The sequence below is a fragment of the Phacochoerus africanus genome, chromosome 8 (assembly GCF_016906955.1).
Source record: "Phacochoerus africanus isolate WHEZ1 chromosome 8, ROS_Pafr_v1, whole genome shotgun sequence".
NCBI lineage: Eukaryota > Metazoa > Chordata > Mammalia > Artiodactyla > Suidae > Phacochoerus > Phacochoerus africanus.
Genome location: NC_062551.1, coordinates 138,529,523 through 138,553,109, shown reverse-complemented (window position 1 = coordinate 138,553,109; position 23,587 = coordinate 138,529,523). Strand labels below are relative to the sequence as shown.

Below are 23,587 nucleotides of genomic sequence, written 5' to 3'. Positions count from 1 at the left end.
ATAAAAAGGCTACATGTTATTCCAATTATATGACTTTCCTGAAAAGGAAAAATTATGGAGACAGTAAAAATATTGGTTACCAAGGGTTAGAGGAAAATAAGGATGAATAGCCAGAACATCGAGGATTTTTAGGGCAATGAAACTATTCTGTATAGTATTCTAATGGTGGATACATGTAGTTATATATTTGTCAAAACCTATAGAATACATAGCACCAAGAATGAACCCTAATGTAAATTATGGACTTTAAGTGATGACAATGTGTCAATGTAAGTTCATCAATTGTAACAAATGTTCTTGTCTAGAACACTCTGGTATGGAATGTGGATAGCAAATACTGTACATATGTGGGGACAAGGCATACGTGGAGACTCCATATTTTCTGCTAGATTTGCTGTGAACCTAAAAGTACTCTAAAAATAATGTTTTTTAACTAAGAAAATAGTATTTTTAATGTGGAACATAACACAAAACAGAGGTTCTTGAAGGCAATATTTCTATATTTATGTTATAAAATGGATATAAAATGTTCTTATCCACAATGCAAAATCTTTTTTTTTTTAGTTATATAAATTTAACATGATTTCTGTTTAGGAAAAAAATATATAAAATTGTCAGAAAGAAAGGAATAGTTCTTTTCACTGCACCTCAAATTAAACTCTGGTTCCATATTTTATGGTGCATGTCTACATGTGAGCTAGCCTCTGTCACCCCTGAGCTCAGCTCTTACCTCCCCATGTTGTTTTTTACACTGTAGCCACATGACCTATTTTCTTGTGAGGAACACATCAAACTTATTCCTGCCTTTGAATCCTTAATATTATTTTCTGAAACAAAAAGCTAATTTTCCATGAGTTTCTTACATGACTTATTTTTATATCTTTTTAGATTTCCTTTTAAATGTAAACTTCTTAGAAAGCCTTTCTTTGAACACCCAATCTAAATAGCTCCATATGTCACTATCTCACTACCACACCTGCTACCTTTATTGAACTTGTCACTTCCTGAAGTTATCTTCCATTTATTCATTTCTTTTATATTGGCTATATTTTCACCTTTAAAGTGTAAGTTTTGTGAAAGTAAGGATCTTGCATATCATATTCATTACTATAGCATTATTAATACTGATACCTACTGCTCAATACTTCCAAAATTAAGAAAAAAATGGTCATTTAGAAATTGACTGTTTTATTCTATCATTACTGAAAAAAAAAAAGCAGCCTTACTCACTCCTCCACTTTCCTATGACATAATTCTTAATGAGCATAATGACTTAAGTAGACTTCCATTTGGAATAGCAAATCTTAAACAAGAATATCAAGGTAAGCAAAAACAGTGTGAGTTGGTATGATAATCAACATGAATTAAAATTATTGGCTCTTTTCTTGCACCGATTAATTCTTTAAATGTTGAATAACTCACAGGAATGTTTTCCTCTGATGTTAAATAGCATGTTTGATCTTCTCTTTAAAAACAGGTTTATTTGTTTTTTATCACTGTCTAACAAATTGCTGTAAACCTAGTGGCTTGAACAATGCCCACCTATTTGCTCAAAACTCTGCAGGTCAGAAATGTGGGCATGGCATGACTGTGTTCTCTCCTTAGGACCGCAAAAGGGCAAAATCAAGGTGTTGGCTGGGCGGCCTTCTCATCCAAAGCTTAGTATCCTCTTCAAAGTTTACACAGTTGTAGAAGAATGAAGTTTCTTAGTTATAGAATTGAGGTCCTTATTTATTTGCTGGCTACCAATTAAGAGATATTCTTAGGCCACATAAGCCATTCACATTCCTCCCCATATGCTTCCCTCTATCTTCAAAGCCAGCTCTAGAGCATCTTCCTCATTAATCCTCAAATCAAATCCCTCTCACACCTCTAATCTCTTTAAGGGTTCACTGGATTAAGCCAGGCTCAACAATGTCACCAATGGCTCTTTCTCTCTCTCTCAGAATCAACTGTGCCATCCAACCTAAACTATTCACAGGAGTTATCATCCATTATGTCCATAGTACAGGCCCACATTCCAGGGTGGCGGGGAGATTATACGGTACCATCATCAGCAGTCACAAATATAGAGACCACAAAATTCTGTCTACCATAAAGTGATATTTTCCTGGGATGTAATCAATGTATAAATTTTATAAATAGTTATTTATATATTTAGTTATTTTAAAAGATGTATAAAAGTTTTAGGCAAGTAAGGGAATGATATGACATATTTTGGAAAGATAATTTATCAGATTTCTTATGAATCCAGGAGTCACTTTATAGCATTTTCATTTATTGTTTTAAATTTTGTGAGATTAAAAAAAAAAAGATTTTCCTATTCTTTTATCTTTTGTTTTTTTTCTGGACACCCCCATTATATTTATATTAGCTTTGCTCTGATTGCTGTCCCTCAAATATAAGGTTTGATAAAGTATAAACAGAAATTCAGGCTCCATTTGCAAAAGAAGAAAATTTCACAAATGGACTAAATTATTTGTCTTTTGGTTAAATGTCTTAAATGTCTGTGTTACACCAGTTATGAGAAAATATCACTGAAAGCTAATTAGATAATTAGAATTTAGTAAAATTTTTGTTACACTATACATAGTGCTTGGGAAATTTTTGATCTAATTAATAGAAATGATAAAGAAGGAATGTGTAAAACAGTTAAAATATTACATTCAATATAATTTGTGGCTTAAAAATATTATCTGTGTATTATTCCCCCCCAGTAAAATATGTTTATTAGCTAAAAAAATTATAGTGGTAACTGTATTGTTTATAGCCAGAAAATGCAACACTACTACAACAATGAAAAAATGTGAATGAAGTAATGTGGTAGGAGAGGCAATTATTGAGCGGGAGACAGGGTCAAAAATGTAGCCTTATATAAAGTTAAACGCTATACTAATTACTCCAAGCTATCACAGTACTTGTTTCAGAGAACTATCAACTTAAATGCTGCAAAATAATACATTCTTTATTTTGGGTTAAATCGCTTATTTTATTTTTAGTGTATTTTGTTATTTTGGGTTCTTTTAATAGAATGCTAATCTGAGAGAGCTTAAAGTAAATATTAATACTTTAAAAATTTAAATAGAAAATTTAATAACTATCGTTATGTAGGCCTTCAGTTACACTAAACAGATCTTTTATACAATATATATGTAGTTAAAAGCCTATAGACACTAACAAGATTTTTGTCTCCCTACATACTAAATATGTTAACTTGGGTAAGCGATACAGCCTTATTATGCCTCAGTTTTTACCTTTATGAAACAGAGTTATAAGAGTATCTACTTCCTAGATTTAGAAGAATCCATCAGATGTAAAGATGAATGGATAGATGGCTATTGATGATGATGAAAGACAGACAGATTATACACACATTCAGTCCTTAATGTGGCATCTGCTAAAGGTATAAGTTTACTTAAAGTTTGTGATTATTAATAGTAACATGTGGCTGTATAGTTTGAGCTTCACTAATTATAATTACAGAAGTCATTTGTATGACTACTGAAGTAAAAGCAAATAAAAAAAAACTTTACTTTCTCTTAATTAACAAGGTCAAAATTTATGAAAATACACCACTTCTAATAGTTAAAAAAGAATAATCACCTAGCATTCTGCCACATAAATAACCACTATTAACATCCTGATAATTGTGCTTTTCATATATATTTTAATTTGTATGTGTTACAATTAAAAAGTTAGTTTATTCTTTGAACACATTAAAGTTATAATATGTTAAAAAAACAGTTCCTCAGGTGTGTTTGTTTATACATATATACATATATATAAGTATATATGTGTATATATATAATATATATGTACATATACAAAATATACTAGATATATATATATCTTTAGGAAAACATATTTAATAGTAATTAATGGAAGTGGTTTACAGGAGGATTATATTTGAGAATATTTTGCTTTATTTTGTAGAACAACAATGGTATTCAACATGGAATATACAAGTATCCCTGAAGCTTGATCCAATCGACAACCATAATTTTGTATTGTGTCAGTTTAGTCTGTATGAGGAGAAACCACCCTCTGACCAGTATTTGTAAGCCATGGGATAAGTAATATCTCTAGCAATTATTTCAGATCTCCCATTTCTTCTATTCTAACCCAGTTTTTATCCGATTCCTTCGTCATGGCTCCTGACTTTTGGTTCTGTTATCTTAGAACCAGTTTATTCTTTTTATTTTTTAAAAAAATTTTATGGCTGTACCCATGGCATATGGAAGTTCCTGGGCCAGGGACTGAATCGGAGCCACAACTGCAACCTATTCCACAGCTGTGGCAATGCCAGATCCTTTAACCCATTGCACCAGGCTGGGGATCAAACTTCTCAGCAGCAACCCTAGCCATTACAGTCAAATTCTTAACCCAATGAGCAATGCCAGGAACTGTAGAACCAGTCTCTGACTACCATGAACTCTGACTTGTTTAATAATAACAATAACAACTCAACAACAACAAAACACCCCACAGAACTAATGTAAGACAATATTTTCATTTGGTGATCATGTAATAAAAAATACAAAGCAATTAATTTCCTCAAAAATCTCAGAAGCACCAAACATGACGTTTTAAAAAAGTCTCCTTTTTGAAAAACAGAAACACATGGGGGAATTCCACCTGGCTTTGCAGCATAGCATTTCCTAAATGAATGTGATTTGACTTATTTCTCTGGCTCTTTCCACTTTAGGTTACCATAAATATGGGGAATTTATTTATTTATTTTGGTCTTTTTAGGGCCACACCCATGGCATATGGAGGTTCCGAGGCCATGGGTCGAATCTGAGCTGCTGACCTGCACCACAACCACAGCAACTCGGGATCTGAGCCATGTCTTGCGACCTACACCACAGCTCACAGGCAACGCCAGATGCTTAACCAACTGAGCAAGCCAGGGACGAACCCACATTTCATGGATACTAGTTCGGTTCATTAACCATTGAGCCATGACGGGAACTCCCTAACATGGGAAATTTAAAGCCCTTTGGACCAAGCACATTCTTATCTCAAAACAGGAGCAGATTCAGGCAATGATTAGTTTATCTAATTACTGAAACTTGAATTCCATTCTTGACTAACCTCCCCATCACTTTACTTACAATATCTTTTTTAAAAAATGAAAGTCGAGTTTTAAATGATGATATTTTCTCAACCCTTCCCCTTTCCTACTCCCTAACTCTTTTAATGTTTTCTGAGTCCTAGGTTCTCTTAGGCACTCGATGGTATCAATTGTTCTTACTATAGTATCTAATAAGATCCAAGTCATGAAAGACAAGACAGGTAAGCAGTAAAAATAATAAGATAATAATATATCAACTGAAGGTGCTGAAGACTAAAAATGGAGCAAAGCAGAAGATGGAATATGACAATATTATATAGGAAAAACAGATTCAAAGTTGAATCTTACAATGAAAAATCACTTCAATTACTTAAAGAAATTGAGCCGAAAATAATTTCTATAATGTTCTATGAATGGTAGCTATAAACAATAAAAGAGCACAGGACAATGTACATATTTATAGACTATGAAAAAATATTTCTTAATAAATTGCATTAATAGTGCTCTGGTTAGTAGAATTATAAATAAAAAAGAGCTTTAAAAATTCCTTCTAATTAATATATTTTAGCAAAAGATTCATAACATTCAAAATACTTCCAAAGACCTGAAATTGTATATTCTATGTAACTTCATAAATATTAAATAACATACCCTCTATAATATGAATGTTTTATTCTCATTTATGAGAATTGGCCATAACATAACATGTATATAGATATGCATATATGCATACATACATAAGGGTTGGTTATCAGCATATCCAAATCTGTTACCAGTATATAACATATCCATAACCCACCTGGTTATCAGTATACAACACCAGTGAAAGCCTCCTCTATATAAAGCATATAAAGAGCAAGTAACATGCTTGAAATCAGTAAGTTCATATTCTACAAAGAGGACCAAAGACATTTTACATAAATTTTATAGAGAATGCTATCATCTGGAGCAAATTAACACAGCTGACACTGAGTGCTAATGAGGAAAAATTTTGAGTAGGATACATTTGCCTTTTAAACCTATGCTTTTATTCAATACATAACTTTTTTGGAATTTAAGGGCTTGAGGACATTACTGTGCTATATCTGGAATACATGTCCTCGATTTCATTGAAATAAGACCAATGCAATCCAGACAGTGTGTAGTCCTTTCTAATCATGTTAATGTAATAGAAATATTTGTAGCTCAAGCCACCCAGGTACAGGGCCATAAATGAAGGAGTTTATATCACAAACCCAGTGCTTCACAAATTATAAAAAGGTCACTCCAGTTAATTAATTATACTATAATGTCAAGTTTTCATTTTTTACCATTACCTAATGTTCCAAAATAAAACTCTAAAAGTAAAAAATCCACAAATTCTGGAGTCAGAAGACCTGGAGTTAAGTCCTAGCAATGTCACTTAACTGCCTGGCTTTTGGTAAGTTAACCAGCTTCCCTATTCATAAAAAAGAGGTAAAAATACCTATCTTACAATACTGTGAAGAATAAATTACATACCACATGCAAAATAACTAGCACAGTGCCTACTACATAGGAGGCACTCAGTAAATATAAATTTCTATTTTCATTGTGTTATTAAAGTAATACATGATTTAGCATAAAACACTGAATGAATATTATGATCTATGTACAATAAGCCTTTAATAAATTCACATTTCTTTATATTTGCAACTACTAAGAAGATATTTTATCTTACTATGGATAACCACTTACAATAATTAATAAGAAAAATACAAACATAAAGCATAAATTATAAAGTGGTTCACATAAGAAAAATACACCACAAAAATTATATTTATACTATATTATACAACTTTTCTCACATCAAGAAAATCTCAAGCAGAATATTAACAAGGTAATAGAAGATATTTAAAAGAAATTGAAGAAATTCTCTGATTCAAAATAAATTTTAACTATAGTATCATGAATAAAAATATTTCAAAGTAAGAAAATAATTATACTTACATATTTCCAATGTGAAAGCTTTTCTGTCTTATTAGTTCCAGGCTGAAGAAAGAGATCCTTATACAGCTTATCTTCAAATCCTTTTTGTATGTAAATCCATTTTGTTTCACATTTATTAGTAATTTTTTCCCGATGTTTTTTATGTAAGAACAAGTGGCTGAATGTAAGGCAGGGGGAGGAATTGTCATTTAGTTTTTTGCCAAAAAAAAGAGAGAGAAAACTAATCATGAGTTCACTTATAACGTAGAAAACATAGTGGTAAATTTAGTGTGATATTTGCTTTCATATTATTACTATAAAACTATTTAGGCATTAAGGCTTGCATAACAACATTCACCAAGGAGTGAATGAGTACTAAGAAATCTCTGGGGATATGAAACAAACAACTCTGTACTTACATCTGGCTATGCATTTTGTGTATAATGTCAGGGAGAAAATGACTAAATTATCTATAGAAATATAAGGTAACCAATATGAACTTTTCCTATTTGTCTTCTCCAGTGAGGAAATAATTTCTAATTTTTACCTAGGAAAATTACTCTACTATCTACGAAAATATAATGTATGCCAAAAAATAATTTAAAACTTTCTATTAGCCACACACAAAAAATGTAAAAAGAAATAGGTGAGATTAATTTCAATACAGTGAACACTTGAACAACACAAGTTTAAACTGCACAAGTCCACCAATAGATGAATTTTTTTCAATAAAATAGTAATATACTATCAGTGGTTAGTTGAATCCCCCACAATGCAGCATCCACAGGTACACAGGGCCAAGTATAAAGGATTAGAGTATCTAAGGATTTTGGTATCTGCCACAGGTCCTTGAAACAATTCCTTGTGGATACCAAGGAACAGCTGTATTATGTTTTATTTAACCTAATACATTTCAAATATTGCTTGGTAAGTGGCATCAACAAATTAATATAAGAATAAAGTATTGAACATTTTCCCCTAAGATCAAAAAAAAGGGAAGGATACCATCTCTCTTCCAATCTATTCAACACTGTATTGGAAGTCCTAATCAGTCCAATAAGGCAATAAAAAGAAGCTCAGAGACCAATCTAATCTTTGAGTAGAGATGCAAAAATTCTAAATCCTAATGAAAAGAATCCGGCAATGTAAGCAAATAATAAGAATATGATGATTAAGGTGTTTTCTGGTGGCTCAGTGGGTTAAGGATTCATCATGTCATTGCTGGGGCTCAGGTCACTGCTGAGGCACAGGTTTGGTCCCTGTTCCAGGAAATACTATATGCTTCAGGTGTTGCAAATAATAAAATAAAATAAAAGCAAGGAGATGGAAAAAAGAACACTATGATCAAGTATTACAAAGCTCATTACATAAACAAATTAGTGGAGAAAAAAATGTATGAGTACATAATGAATGCAGAAAGACATCAGACAAAATTCGTCACTATTTATTTTAAATTTTTGTAAGAGAGGATATCAAAGTAAACTACTTCAACATCATGGAAACAGATTACCAATAATCAATAACATTCATTCTGTGTGATGAAAGAGCACAATCATTTGAATTAAATAACAGGTATGAAACAGAGAGTTCAAATTTGAATTTGAAATCAAAAACACAATTCCAGGGAATTCCTATCATGGCTCATTGGTAATGAACCCAACTAGTATCCGTGACAACATGGGTTCAATCCCTGGCCTTGCTCAGTGGGTTAAAGATCCAGTATTGCTATGAGCTGTGGTGCAAAAATTCTCAACAAAATACTAGCAAACTGAATTCAGCCAGAACAGTAAAAGGATGGTTCATCATAATCAGGTGGGATTAATATATGCAATGCAAGGAAGGTTCAACATACACAAATCAATCAATGTGATACATCACAAAAATAGAATGAAAGAAAAAAAATCATATGATCTTCTCAAAAGATGCAGAAAAAATCATTTGACCAAATTCAACTTTTCTTCATGGTATGAATTCTCAACAAATTAAGTACACAAGGAGAATATCCCAACATAATAAAGGCCATATATAATAAGCACACAGCTAACATCATACTCAATTACAACAAGCTGAAATGTTTTCCTCTAGAATCAGGAATAAGGTTGCCCAATCTCATCACTCCTATTCAACATAATACTGGAAGTTCTTGCCAGAGCAACCAGACAAGAAAAATATATAAAATAAACAATGGAAAACATTGGAAAAGGAGAAGTAAAATTCTCTCTATTTGTAGATTAGATTATTTTATAATAGAAAATCTTAAAAATGCCACTAAAATAGTTACATCTAATCAATAAATTCAGTAAAAATGAAAAATACAAGATTAACACCCCAAAATCATTAATGTTTCTATACACTACCAACTATATAGAAAATAAATAGAGAAAACAATCCCATTTAAAATAGCATCAAAAACAATAGAATATTTAGGAATAAATTTAACCAAGGAGGTGAAAGATCTCTACTCTGAAACCTACTAAATATTAATAAAATAAATTTAATAAGACACAAATAATAGAAAGGTATCCCATGTTCATGGAGTGAAAAAAAATGAATATTTTTAAAATGTCAGTATTTCCAAAAGCTATCTATAAATTCAATAAAATCTTCATCTAGATTCCAATGGCATTTTTCACAGAAGTGGGAAAAATAATCCTAATATTTATATGGAGCCACAACAGACCCAAATTAGCTAAAGCAATCTTCAGAAAGAAGAAAACGCTGAAGGCATTAGATTTTCTGATTTCAAACTAAGTCACAAAGTTATAGTAATTAAAACAGCATCATATTGATATAAAAACAGCACATAAGTCAATAAAACAGAATAAGGATCCCAGAAATAATACCACAAATATAAGGGCAAATAATTTATGACAAAGTAGCCAAGAATAAACAATAGAAATGACAGTCTCTCCAATAAATGGTGTTGGGAAAACCGAACAGCAAAATGCAAACAAATGAAACTGCTCCACTATCTTACACCATACACAAAAATTAACTCAAGATGGATTAAAAACTTGAATGAAAGACCTGAAACCATGAAACTCCTGGAAGAAAACATACAAAAAAGTTCCTTGGTGTGGATCTTGGCGATGATTTTTTTTTGATGTGACACCTAAAGTAGAAGCAACAACAAATAAATAAAGAAGTGGGAGTACATTAACTAAAAAGTTTCTGCACAACAAGAGAAATAATCAACAAGGTGAAAAACAAGTTACAAAATGGGAAAAATTTACAAGCTATATATCTGGTAGGGGGTTAATGTCTACAATGTATATAAAGAACACATAAAACTTAAAAGCAAAAAAAAAAAAAACCAAAAAATGGGTAAAAGACCTGAGTAGATATTTTTCTAAGGAAGACTTCCACATGACCGTCAGACGTAAGTGCTCAACATCACTAATCATCAGGTAAATACAAATCAAAACCATAACGACATATCACTTCACACCTGTCAGAATGATCATCATCAAAAAGACAAGAGATAATAAATACTGCAAGGATGCAGATGGGAAGGAAGACTTGTTCACTGCTGGTGGGATGGTACACTCATACAACCATTATGAAGATCAGTATTAAGAATCCTCAAAAAACTAAAAGCAGAACTACCATATGATCCAGCAATTTCAGTTCTGTACATATATTAAAAAAAAAAAACCCACAAAAGCACTAACTCCAAAAAATATATAAACCCTGGATTCATAGTATAATTATCTACAAAAAGTAAAATGTGTAATAACTTGAAGCATCCATCAATGAATAAACAGATACAAAAGTAGTGTACATTCACACACACTGGAATATAATTCAATCATAAAATGAGGAAATTCTGCCATTTGTAACAACATAGGTAGACCCAGAGCGCATTATGCTAAGTGAATAAGTCAGAGAAGTGCAATATATGATCTACAACAACAACAACAAAAAATGATAGAAAAAGAGATCAGATTTGAGATCACATTTATGGACACTGGAGGCAGGAGATCTAGAAGAAAGCTGTAAAAAAAAACTGCATCAACTTCCAGTTACACTTGTGCCAGTGCACAAGTGGTACCTGAAATACCTTAGACATGTGGAGAATATAAAGAACAAAGAAATCAGGCTGGATTACCATGAAGGTTTGAGAAGACTTCAGACTGTTGTGCTGATAGGTGGGGGTATTCTTTAAAGGACCAGTCCAATGAAGACTGGAAGACATGCTGCTTTGTCAAATGAGAAGACAGCAACATGGAGAGACAAGGGAAATGAAGAATCATGCAAAGATGTTTCAAGCAAGGGAAAAAGATAAATCTCCACAAATTGACCCTAATAAAAAGAATTATATGAGCTACCTGATGCAGAATTCAAAACAAATGTCATAAAAAGGCTGGCTGAGTATAAGAACAATGCATGAGTAGAGTGAAATTTTCAACAAAGAAATAGAAAATATTAAAAAAAAACATGAAATAGAAATCATGGAGCTGAAGTACATGAAATTAAACTTAAAACATGCACTAGCAACAGTGTAGGAGTGTTCCCTTTTTCAACACACTCCAGCATTTGTTATTTGTAGACTCATTAATAATAACTGTTCTGATTGGTGGGAGGGAGTACCTAATTTTAGTTTTGATTTGCATTTCTCTAATAATTAGGGATGTTGAGCATTTGTTCATGTGCCTACTGGCCATCCATATGTCTTCTTTGGAGAAATGTCTATTTAGGTATTCTGGCCATTTTTTGATTAGGTTTCTTATTTTTTTGATTTGTATGAGTTATTTGTATATTTTGGAGATCAAGCCCTTGTCAGTTGTATTATTTGCAACTATTTTCTCCCATTCCATAGGCTGTCTTTACATTTTTTTATGGTTTCCTTTGCTATGCAAAAGCTTGTAAGTTTGATTAGGTACCACTGTGCTAGTTTTGTTTTTATTTGTTCCCTTGGGAGTCTAACCTAAGAAAACATTACTGTGGCTGATGTCACAGATTGTTTTGCCCATGTTCTTTTCTAGGAGATTTATGGAGACTTGTCTCATATTTAAGTCTTTAAGCCATTTTGAGTTTATTTTTGTGCATGGTGTGAAGGTGTGTTCTAGTTTCACCAATTTACATGCAGCTGTCCAGTTTTGCCAGCACCACTTGCTAAAGAGACTTTTCCCCATTTTATATCCTTGCTTCCTTTGTTGAAGATTAACTGATCTTAAGTGTTTGGGTTTATTTCTGTTACACTGAACTGCAGGTCGTTTCTGGTACCAGTACCACACTGTCTTGATTACTGTACCTTTGTAATATTGTCTGAAGTCTGGAAGAGTTATGCCTCCTGCTTTGTTTCCCCCAACCCAGGACTGCTATGGTAATTCTGGGTCTTTTATTATTTCCATATAAATTCTTCGATTATTTGTTGGTTGGAACATAAATTGGTACAACTACTATGGAAAATAGTATGGTATGGAGGTTCCTCAGAAAACTAAATATAGAACTACCATATGATCCAGCAATGACACTGTGGGGGATATATCCAGACAAAAACACACTTCAAAGAGATACTTGTACCCATATGTTCACAGCAGCACTATTCACAATAGCCAAGACATGGAAACAACCTAAATGTCCATCAACAGATGAGTGGATTAAGAAGATGTGGTACATACAACTAGTGGAATATTACTTAGCCATAAAAAACACGAAATAATGCCATTTACAGCAACTTGGATGCAACTAGAGATTCTCATACCAAGTGAAGTAAGTTAGAAAGAGGACAAACACCATATGGATATCACTCATATATTCAATTTAAAATATGGCACAAATGGACCTATCTACAAAACAGAAACAGACTCATGGGTGTAGAGAACAGACTTTGGTTGCCAGGAGGAAGGGGTAGGGAGTGGGATGGACTGGGAGTCTTGGGTTAGTAGATTATATTTAGAATGAATAAGAAATGAGGTCCTACTGTATAGCGCATGGAACTATATCCAATCTCTTGTGATAGAACATGATGGAAGATAATATGAGAAAAATAATGTGTATATATGTATGACCGGATCACTGTGCTAAACAGCAGAAATAGACATAACACTGTAAATCAACTATACTTTAATAATAATAAAAAAACTCAGATCTTCAAAAAAAATGCACCAGAGTGGTTCAATATCGGACTAGATAAAGCAGAAGAAAGGATCTGTGAGACAAAATAAATCACTGGAAATAATTCAATAAGGGGAACAATAAGAAAAAGAACAAAAAGTGAAGACAGCTTAATATAAACATGGAATACAACTAAGTAGAATAATATATGCATTATAAAAGCTCCAGAAGGAGATGAGTGAGAAAAAGAATCAGCAGGAGTGTTCAAAGAAATAATGGCTGTAAGCTTACTAAGTATGGGGAGGAAAATGGACATCCAGATCCAAGAATACTAACTGGAAAGGAAGAAGTAAAATTAACCTTTTTTGCAAGTGATATGATCCTATATATAAAAAATCCTAAAGGATCCATTTAAAAAAACTGATAGAACAAATAAATCCATTAAAATTGCAGGATACAAAAATCAACATACAAAAGTTTGTTAAATCCAGAAAAAGATATGAATGAACTTATCTACAAAATAATAATAAACTCACAGACTTCTAAAGCAAACTTATGATTACCAAAGGGGAAATCTGAGGAGAATTAGGAGTTTGGGGTTAACATATATACACACTACAATATATAAAATATATAATCAACAAAAACCTACTGTATAGAACAAGGAACTCTACTCAGTATTCTGTAATAACTTATATTAAAAGAATCTGAAAAAGACTGAATCGTTTTTTGCTGTACAGTTGAAAATAAAAATACTCTAGGGAGTTCCCATTGTGGCTCAGTGGTTAATGAACCTGACTCGTATCCATGAGGACACAGGTTTGATCCCTGGCCTTTCTCAGTGGGTTAAGGAGCCAACATTGCCGTGAGCTGTGATATATGTTGCAGATGCAGATCAGATCTTGTATTGCTGTGGCTGTGGCGAAGGCCAGCAGTTATAGCTCCGATTGGACCCCTAGCCTGGGAACCTCCATAGGCATATGCATTATAGAAGCCACAGGCATATTCTGGTGCAGCTATAAAAAGACTAAATAAATAAATAAATAAATAATAAAAAATAAAAACACCATAAGTCAACTATACTCCAATATAAAAATTAAAGAAAAAATAGGCCAAAACTTTAAAAAAGAAAAAAAAAGACAGCAAGTATTAGGGAAGATGTGAGGCAATTGAAACCCTTGCAAACACTAAGTGGGAATGCAAAATGGTGCAAAAACTATGGAAAATAGCATGTGTTTGGTTTTGTATTAATTAGAAATAGATCTACCCTATGATCCAATAATCACACTTCTGGGTATCAGGGAGAACTGAAATCAGTCTCTTAAAGATACAGCACTCCCATTCTCACTGCAGAACAATTTAAACTAGTCAAGGTATGGAAATACTAAAATGTTCATCAACAGATGAATGGATAAATAAAATGTTGTATATGCCTAAAGGAGAATATTTTTCAGGCTTAAAAAAGAAACAAATTTTGCAATACACAACAACATGGATGAATCTTGAGGATATTATGTTAAGTAAATAAGCTGGCTACAGAAAAATACTGCATGACTCCATTTACATTATTCACTCTGTCTTTTTATAACTCTGGAGAAGTGGAATCTTATATTAAGGAATACTACAATGCCTTGAAATCTGATGACTACAAAGCTAACATAAGGGCTCATAAATAGTTTTTAATATGAAGACATATATCACCAGATCCAATGTTCCTTCCCACTCAACAATATCCAGAAGAAATGTTAGAAAAAAAATTGAGATTGTTTTCTGTAGGATTAAATAGCATAAATTATTGATTACTTACTAATTTATAATTGAACACAGTTATTATTAATAAAATTTTAGGATTTTTCTTTAAAAGTTAAGTTTAAGTTCTCAGAGTTTGCTTTTAGTTATCTAGGTTTATCAGAAAAACATTGGGAAGCATCAAAATTCAAAGGAAATACTGATCACAGTAATTTACAATGAGAAATAGCATATATACTTTCAGAATGTTTTCAAAATATAAAATATTACTTTAAAGGGCTTTATATTGACATATTAAAGAAAAATTTTAACCAATTATGAGATATTAAAGCTTCATAGTGATATGTAATATACCATTAATAAGCTATAAAATGCATAAACATTAAGACCCATAAGTAAAATAGTCATTAATTTAAAACAATGCAGTTGTCCTGTTACATACTTAGTCATTAGCTCTATTTGTTCCCAAAAGAAAATGATTAGTTACAATATAAGACTATCTTTCAGTTATTTTCCATTGTGAAACAAAGGCATATGAAATTATTAAAAATAATCATTACAGTCAGGAAAACAAAAATTTTTACAACACTTGTATCTCAGAAGATTTTAAACATAAATTAAAACAGAAAATGATTCATGATTATAATTTTACAGGTAACTCTGACAGTGATTGAGAGAAAAATATAAATATTAAATGCATGTATACTTTAATACAATTAGAAATATTGGTATTTGACACAGCCTCTAAATGCCTCCTCCAAGCACATTCACTCATGTGGCTCATTACATTAAATAAATACTTTTCTTAATCATAATATTATCATCTAGAAAGTATGAGGCAAATTTTAACAAGGTCTTATTTATTAGCAATAGTACTAGCAAAAGTAATAAAGTAATAACTATTATATTGATAATATTAGTATTATACAATCTATTTGACAATTACTAATACTAGCAGTAAAATGAAAAAAATAGAAAGTTATATACTGATTGATGTGTGCTGGAGTCCAGCTCTGGCAGCCAGGGAGTGCACTTTCCCAAAGGAGAAGGACAGTGTCGGCGAATGCACATGGAGACAGCTTCTCTGTCCCTTCTTTCAGGGTGCTGGACTGCTCAAATTTTATTGGCATAAGTGGTTGATTATATAGACAGTTTTTAACCACATATTACATCAGTGTTAAAAGTACATTGGTTAACTATTACATGGTACAGCAGCTATACATCATGTTCTAAGATCTTTATCTTAACTAAATTTAGTGAGTACAATTTAAGTGTAATTAGGTACAATATATCATGTGGAAAGGAGGAGACTCAGTACAAATCATCCATGGCCAGCCAGTCTTTACAGGTTGAAGAGGTCACAGACACAAGAATTTGGCATTCACAAATCTTGTTTTAAGAATGGTGCTTATCTTTAAAGCATTATAGCAGGGAGACAGTGTAAGAAAATATAAGCCAACTTAACTAGCTATCACTTAAAAGCTTTTAAAATCAAGGACAAAACTCACAGCTAGGTTTCATGAATAATATATATGTCTAACTTCTATGAACCTCACTAGTTTACTGTATAAATAACTAGTTAGTAGATAAACACTATGTCTTAAGCTGGATTTAAATAGGAGAAAGTCCTTCAGGATGAAATTCTTATTATATTATTGTAATTTTGTTAAATCACAAATCACCACAGGAAAATAAGAATGGAAAATAAGAATAATAAGCAAATAATCAGGAAACACTGAGGAAAACTGAGTAACAAATAAAACAATAGGAAAGACTAGGTCACCTGAGAAACAATCCATGTTCTCTGTGCGAACATGGAAATTGTTTTCCCAGGAAAGCCCCAATTCTTCCCCATCAACATCAAAATGAGAGCTGTGTAACCTGATGCCTGCTCTCGGCTAGTACAGTACAGGCAGGCTTTTATCCTGACCAGAAGCCCACCTTGGGCTTGTACCATTCAGGTGAGCTCCCTTCCTTGGTTAGGAACCTGACTTTGGATTTTTTTGGCCATCAGGCAAGGTCCCTTTCTCGAGTCCCTGAATCTCCTCGGCTCCCCACAGATGTGTGAATTCAAAATCCAGAAACTGTTTCTAATTATGTAATAATGAATATTCATAAATATATACGTTTATAGATTTTTTATCCCTATAATTTTTATAATTTAGAGAAAATATGAACAACATTAATGTCCATCAGGACAGCTCGCCTAAGTAGAATATATCCATTTAAAAGAACACATCCAGCTGTTAAAAATTCTTATACAATGACATTTAGCACTACAGAAAATAGGAACAAGAGTATTAGATAATAACAGGTATAACAATCGTTTTTGTAAAAATTATACACATATATGTATACATTTAAAGAAATACACACACTCACAGAGACAAATTATCAGTCTTTACTATCCTCTCTCCTTATAACGATTGCTCAAACCCCCCTACACATTGTGTTGTACATTTTTTCCTTGCTCACATGGGGGATGGGGCCAGGAGAATGAATACTCAGAACACAGATGATATTTAGGGCAATAAAAATACTCTTTATGACACCATAACAATAGGTACATGTCATTACACACTTGTCTAAATCCATACAATGTACAACACCATATGTGAACCATATGGTCTTTGAGTGATCATGATGTGTCAATGTAGGCTCATCAATTGTTAACAAGAATGCCATTCTGATAAGGAATGTTGATAATGTAGAAGACTATGCACAGTTGTGGGCTCTAGAAAATTTCTGCACCTTCTCCTCAATTTTTATGTAAACCTAAAACTCTCCTAAAAATAGTCAATGAAAAATATTAGCCATCGTAAACAGTAAACACTTTTCATTAATTTTAATAAAATTTGCCATTTTACTTTTTAAAATGGCTATAGCAGTTATTACCAGTAATATAATTTCCCTTTCCTTAAGAAACATTATCACCATTTTTAAACTTTGTCAATCTGATAGGAAATAAATGGTATCTCATTGCATCTTTAACCTGCATATCTGACTGTTGATGAGGTTAATGATCTTTTCATATTTATGTCAGTAATTTACATTTCTTCTATGAGTTGTTTTTCCAAATCTCATGCCCATTTTTTCCGTTTGATTAATTTTTCTTTGCTCTACTATGTATAAAGCTCTTTATATATTAAGATTCTCTAATTTATACTGACACATTCTTTTTAATGTAAAGTGTTCCATTTACAGCCTTCTTCTCCACATCAAGGTTATTAGAATATCTGACTGAATTATAAGGTTTTATATTTAATGTCTTAACCCATCTGACCTATATATATTTTAATAGGGGATGCAATAAGGAAGCAATTATGGTTTTGTTCAGAAAGATAAGCAATTTTGTTATTACCAACATTTAAATAAACCATCTTTTCCCTATCAAATTAAAATATAACTTGCACACTTAAAGATATGTTTTATAAACAGATCTTTTTAGGACCCTTTATTCATTTGATTTCTCTAAATCTACGCCAATGGCCAAACACTGATTATAATGGCTTGATAGTAATTGTTAGTATTTGGAAAATTGTTCCTTTTCAGTTGTCTCTTGGCTATTCTAAGTCATTTGTTTCCTCAGAAACTTAAAAAATGCTTCACTGAATCAACATTTATTTATGTTAATTCCGTCCACGGATATTTAATGAAAAGGAAGGCTATCTATTTCTTCACTTCAGTGGTAATTCCCTAAATAGCTTTTCTTTTTTGAACTTTTAAAATTCAAAAAATATTTATTGAAGTACACTTGGTTTACAATATATTAGTTCTAGGTATATAGCACATCAATTCAGTTATAAATGCATATTTATTATTTTTAAGGTTCTTTTCCCACATAGGTTAATATAAAATATTGAGTGGAGTTCCCTGGGCTATACAGTAGATTCTTATTATCTATTTTATATATCACAGTGTGTATATGTTAATCCCAAACTTCTAATTTATCCTTCCCTTCAACCTCTTCTCCCTTGATAACCAAGTCTGTTTTCTATGTCTGAGAGTCTCTTTCAGGTGCAGCCCCAAAAATTAAAAAAAAAAAATTTCATTTTATTTTTTCTCCTCTCTTCACTACCATTCAGGAGAAGTTAAGGCTGAAAGGGGAAATATTTTAGTCTATTTTCATACTGCAACTCAAACCATAAACCATAAACAGAATAGGAAACTTTTAGAATATTGTTTTCGAGTTTTCACTCTGGCTCCTTATTTGGCTTAGCTTCAAGGACAAAATCAATGGTTTCCCAGTTATTCTTAAAAATATCTTAAGTATTTTTAGGAGTCCCCTTGTGCACAGTGGATTAAGGATCTGGCATTGTCACTGCAGTGGCTCAGGTCACTGTTGTGGTTCAATCCCTGTCCCAGGACCTTCCACATGCCACGGGCACAAGCAAATATATATATTTAGAGCATAAATATTTTTAAAATGCTATAAATTTATGATCATTTCTTTCATTTATGATTGCTTTTGTTTTCAACTGTCAGCTCTTATAGACCAGGCAGGCCTTTATAATTATAGCCATTAAAATGACATATATTTAATAGACCATATATCTATCATAATTATGGATAATAATGGTCAAAAATTGCCTATATTTAAATTTTTTATTCAGGAGTTCCTGTTGTGGCTTAGTGGAAACAAATCCAACTAGGAATCATGAAGTTGAAGGTTCAATCCCTGGCCTCACTCAGTGGGTTAAGGATCAGGCATTGCCATGAGCTGTGGTGTAGTTCCCAGACGTGGCTCGGATATGGCGTTGCTGTGCCTCTGGTGTAGGCCGGGGGCTACAGCTCCAATTTCACCCCAGCCTGGGAACCTCAATGCCGCAGGTGAGGCCCTAAAAAGCAAAAAACAAAAACAAAGAAGTTTTTATTCACTCCTATTTGATTTGTAACACTTTTAATTAAATAACAAAACCCCACAAAAAACACAACAGTTTCCACACTAATTGCTACAGATTTCATATAAGCAGAAATTTTGAATAAGCTATGAAAATAAATATGTGAAATCTTAACAAATATGGAATTGTGATTGCTATCAAAAAAGTAGAAATTAACTTCAACTTGCCAAGGAAGGGAAGGACAGAAGGAAAAAGGAAGATGGAAGGAAGGACTGAGTAAGGTTTGGTTATTTCATGAAATCCCTTAAACCAAAATCTTTAGTGACACACACTGTGAGCTAATTCTTTGTGATAATTTTTAAAATTATTTTAATAGACTTTACATTATAAAGGAATATTAGCTTTACAACAAAACTGAGAGGAAAGTACAGAGATTTCCCATATACTTGCTGCTCCCACTTGTGCATGGTCTCCCTCATTACTAACACCCCCCCCCCCGTCACAATGGTATGTGTTACAATTGACAGCCTACACTGACACATCACTATCATCCAATGTGTATAGTTTTACATTAAGGTTCACTCTCACTGTTGCACATCCTGTGGATTTGGACAAACTTATAATGACAAGTATTTATCATTATGTAAGATATTGCCTCTTCCTCCCGCCTTCCCATCAACCCTGGCAACCACTGATCTTACTATATCCATAGTTTTGCCTTTTCCAAAATGTCATGTAGTCTGAATCATAACATATGTAACCTTTTCAAACCTTTCATGTAAAAATATACATTTAAGTTTCCTCCATGTCTTTCCATAGCTACAGGGCTCATTTTTTTTTACCTCTAAAATTATTCTATTGCCTGGATCCATCATATTATGAATTCATCTATTTACATGCTAAAGGATGTTTTTGTTACTTTTAATTTTTTGTTACTATGAATAAAGTTTCTATAAACATCCATGCACATGTTTTTGTGTAGGTATAAGTTTATGACTGCTTTGGGTAAATACCAAGGAGCATATGGCAAGGATCATATGGCAAAAAGTATGTTATTTTTGAATTTCATTGATTTCTGCTCTAATTATTTTATTTCTGTTTAAATTTAATTTGCTCTTTCTTTCAGTTTCCTAAAGTGGAAGCTTAGATGAATATGAATATGAATATGTCCACTTTATCTAGTTGATTGATGATGCTGTTGAGGTCAACTATGTCCTTCCTAATTTTCTGCCTGATGGATCTTTCCATTCCTGATAGCCAGTGTTTATTTATCCACTTATCATAATGGATTCATCTGTTTCTCCTTGAAGTTCTATGAGTTTTAGCCTCACATATTTTGACACTGTTGTTAGACTCACATATATTACGGATTGTTACTTCTTTCTGAAAAATTGACCTTTTTATTTTTATGTAATGCATCTCTTTACTTTTAATAACCTTACTATGAAGTTTTCTCAGTCCAAAATTAATATAGCTAGTCCAGCTTTCTTATGATTAATGTTAGTAGGGTATATATTTTTCATCCATTTACTTTTAGTCTATACGTTTTTATAATTATAGTGGGTTTTTGTAGACAACATAGAGTTTGGTTTTGTTTTCTTATCTGCTCCAAGAATCTCTGTTTTTTTAAGTGGTACACTTTGACCAATGACTATCAAAGCATCATTGACATATTTAGATTAATATTTATCAAGATTTCCTATTTTTCTCTTCTACTCCTTTTTTAATTTTAATCAAGCATTTCATATGATTCCATATTCTCTCATTTCATATTTAATTTGTTATACTATTTTAAAACATTTTTAGTGGTACCTAAGAATTTTTAATATGCACTTACAATTAATCTAAGTGAAATTTCAAATAATACTATACTGATTTATGCATAGTGTTAGTACCTTATAACAACAAAACAACCCTAATTCCCCTTTCCTGTCCCTTGTATCATTGGAAGCATTTAGTTTATACAGGAGCATATGTGTATTATATAACCACATACTTGAATATACTGTTACTATTCTTATTTTGAATAATATGATCATCTCAGATCAATTAAAAATAAGATATTCCTTTTATTTATTTTTATTATCTGATTTATATGGTGAGGACTTTCAATACTATGTTGAATAAAAGTAGTATGTACATCCAAGTTTAGGCACCCTGTCTTTGTTCTGATCATAGAGGAAATACTTATAGCTTTTTACAATTGAATATGCTGTTAGCGGTAGGCCTGTCATATATGGCCTTTATTATGCTGAGGTATATTCCCTCTATTATCCAGCTTGTTAAGAGTTCTTTTAATCATAAATGTATGTTGAATATTGTCATAAGCATTTATTGCTATGATCATATGGTTTTTATTCTTCAAACTGTTAATGTGGTATACCACATTGATTTATTTGTGGATATTAAGAAATCTTTGAACCTCTGGTATATATTCCATTTATTATGGTGTATAATCCTTTTAGTGTATGGTTGAATTTGGCTTGCTATCTATGTCCATCAGTGATATTGGCCTGTAATTTTTTCTTTTTGTGATATCTTTGTCATATTTAGGTATCAGGGCAATGAGAACCTCATAGAATGAGTTTGGAAGAGTTCTTTGCTCTGCATTTTTTTAGAATAGCTTGAGAAAAATAGGTGTTAACACTTCCTAAATGTTTAGTAGAATTCATCTGTAAAGCCATCTGGTCCTGGACTTTTAGTTGTTGGAAGTTTATTACTGATGCAACTTCATCATTGATATTTGGTCTGTTCATATTTTGTAATTATTTTTGGTTTAGTCTTGGGAGATTGTACATTTCTAGGAACTGCTACACTTTTTACAGGTTGTCATTTTATTGGCATAAAGTTATTCATAGTAGTCCCATGATTCTTTGTTATAACTTATCCTTTTTCATATTTTCTTGATTTGAGCCCTTTCTTGTTAAGTCTGGCTAAAAGTTGATCAATTCTGTTTACCTTTTCAAAGAACGAGCCCTTAGTTTCATTGACTGTTTTTACTATTTTTGTCTCTATTTTATGTTTCTGCTCTGATCTTTATGCTTCCTTATACTAATTTCAGAATTTATTGGAGTTCCCGTCATGGTGCAGTGGTTAACGAATCCGACTAGGAACGATGAGTTTGTGGGTTCGATCCCTGGCCTTGCTCAGTGGGTTAAGGATCCGGCGTTGCCGTGAGCTGTGGTGTAGGTTGCAGACGCAGCTCAGATCCCGTGTTGCTGTGGCTCTGGCATAGGCCGGCGGCTATAGCTCCGATTAGACCTCTAGCCTGGGAACCTCCATATGCTGTGGGAGAGGCCCAAGAAATGGCAAAAAGACAAAAATAAATAAATAAATAAAATAAAAGATAAAAAAAAGAATTTATTGTTCTTCTTTCTCTAGTTCTTTTAAATGTAAGGTTAGGTGTTCAAGATTTTTCTTGTTTCCTCAGATAAGCTTGCATTGCTATAAACTTCCTTCCTAGAAGTAGTTTTGCTGCATCCCATAGATTAATTTAAAAAAATTTATTGTCGTTTGTTCATAATATTGTTAATTTCTGCTGTACAGAAAAGTGACCTCATCACACATACATATGCATTCTTTTCCTCATATTTCCTTTTATCGTGTTATATCACAAGTGGTTGAATGTAGTTCCCTGTGCTATATATATATATATATAGCAGGACATCATTGCTTATCCATTCTAAATGTAATAGTTTGCATCTACTAACCCCAAACTCTTAGGCCACCTCACTTGCTTCCCCTCCCCTTTGGCAACCACTAGACTATTCTCCATGACTGTGAGTCTGTTTATGTTCTGTAGATAGGTTCATTTGGGCCATATTTTAGATTCCACATAAAAGTGATATCATACGGTATCTGTCTTTCCCTTTCATACTTACCTCATTTAGTATGAGAATCTCTAGTTTCATCCATG

General features: G+C 32.3%; 1 protein-coding gene across 1 annotated transcript in view; it reads right to left on the bottom strand.

Annotated features, from left to right (window-relative positions):
- LRRIQ3 (leucine rich repeats and IQ motif containing 3) overlaps nt 1–23,587 on the bottom strand; it is a 186,014-nt gene that overhangs the window by 92,437 nt on the left and 69,990 nt on the right. Inside the window, exon 5 of the mRNA XM_047788644.1 lies at nt 7,043–7,199. Coding sequence (XP_047644600.1) covers nt 7,043–7,199 — 157 coding nt within the window. The remainder of the gene's footprint in view (nt 1–7,042; nt 7,200–23,587) is intronic.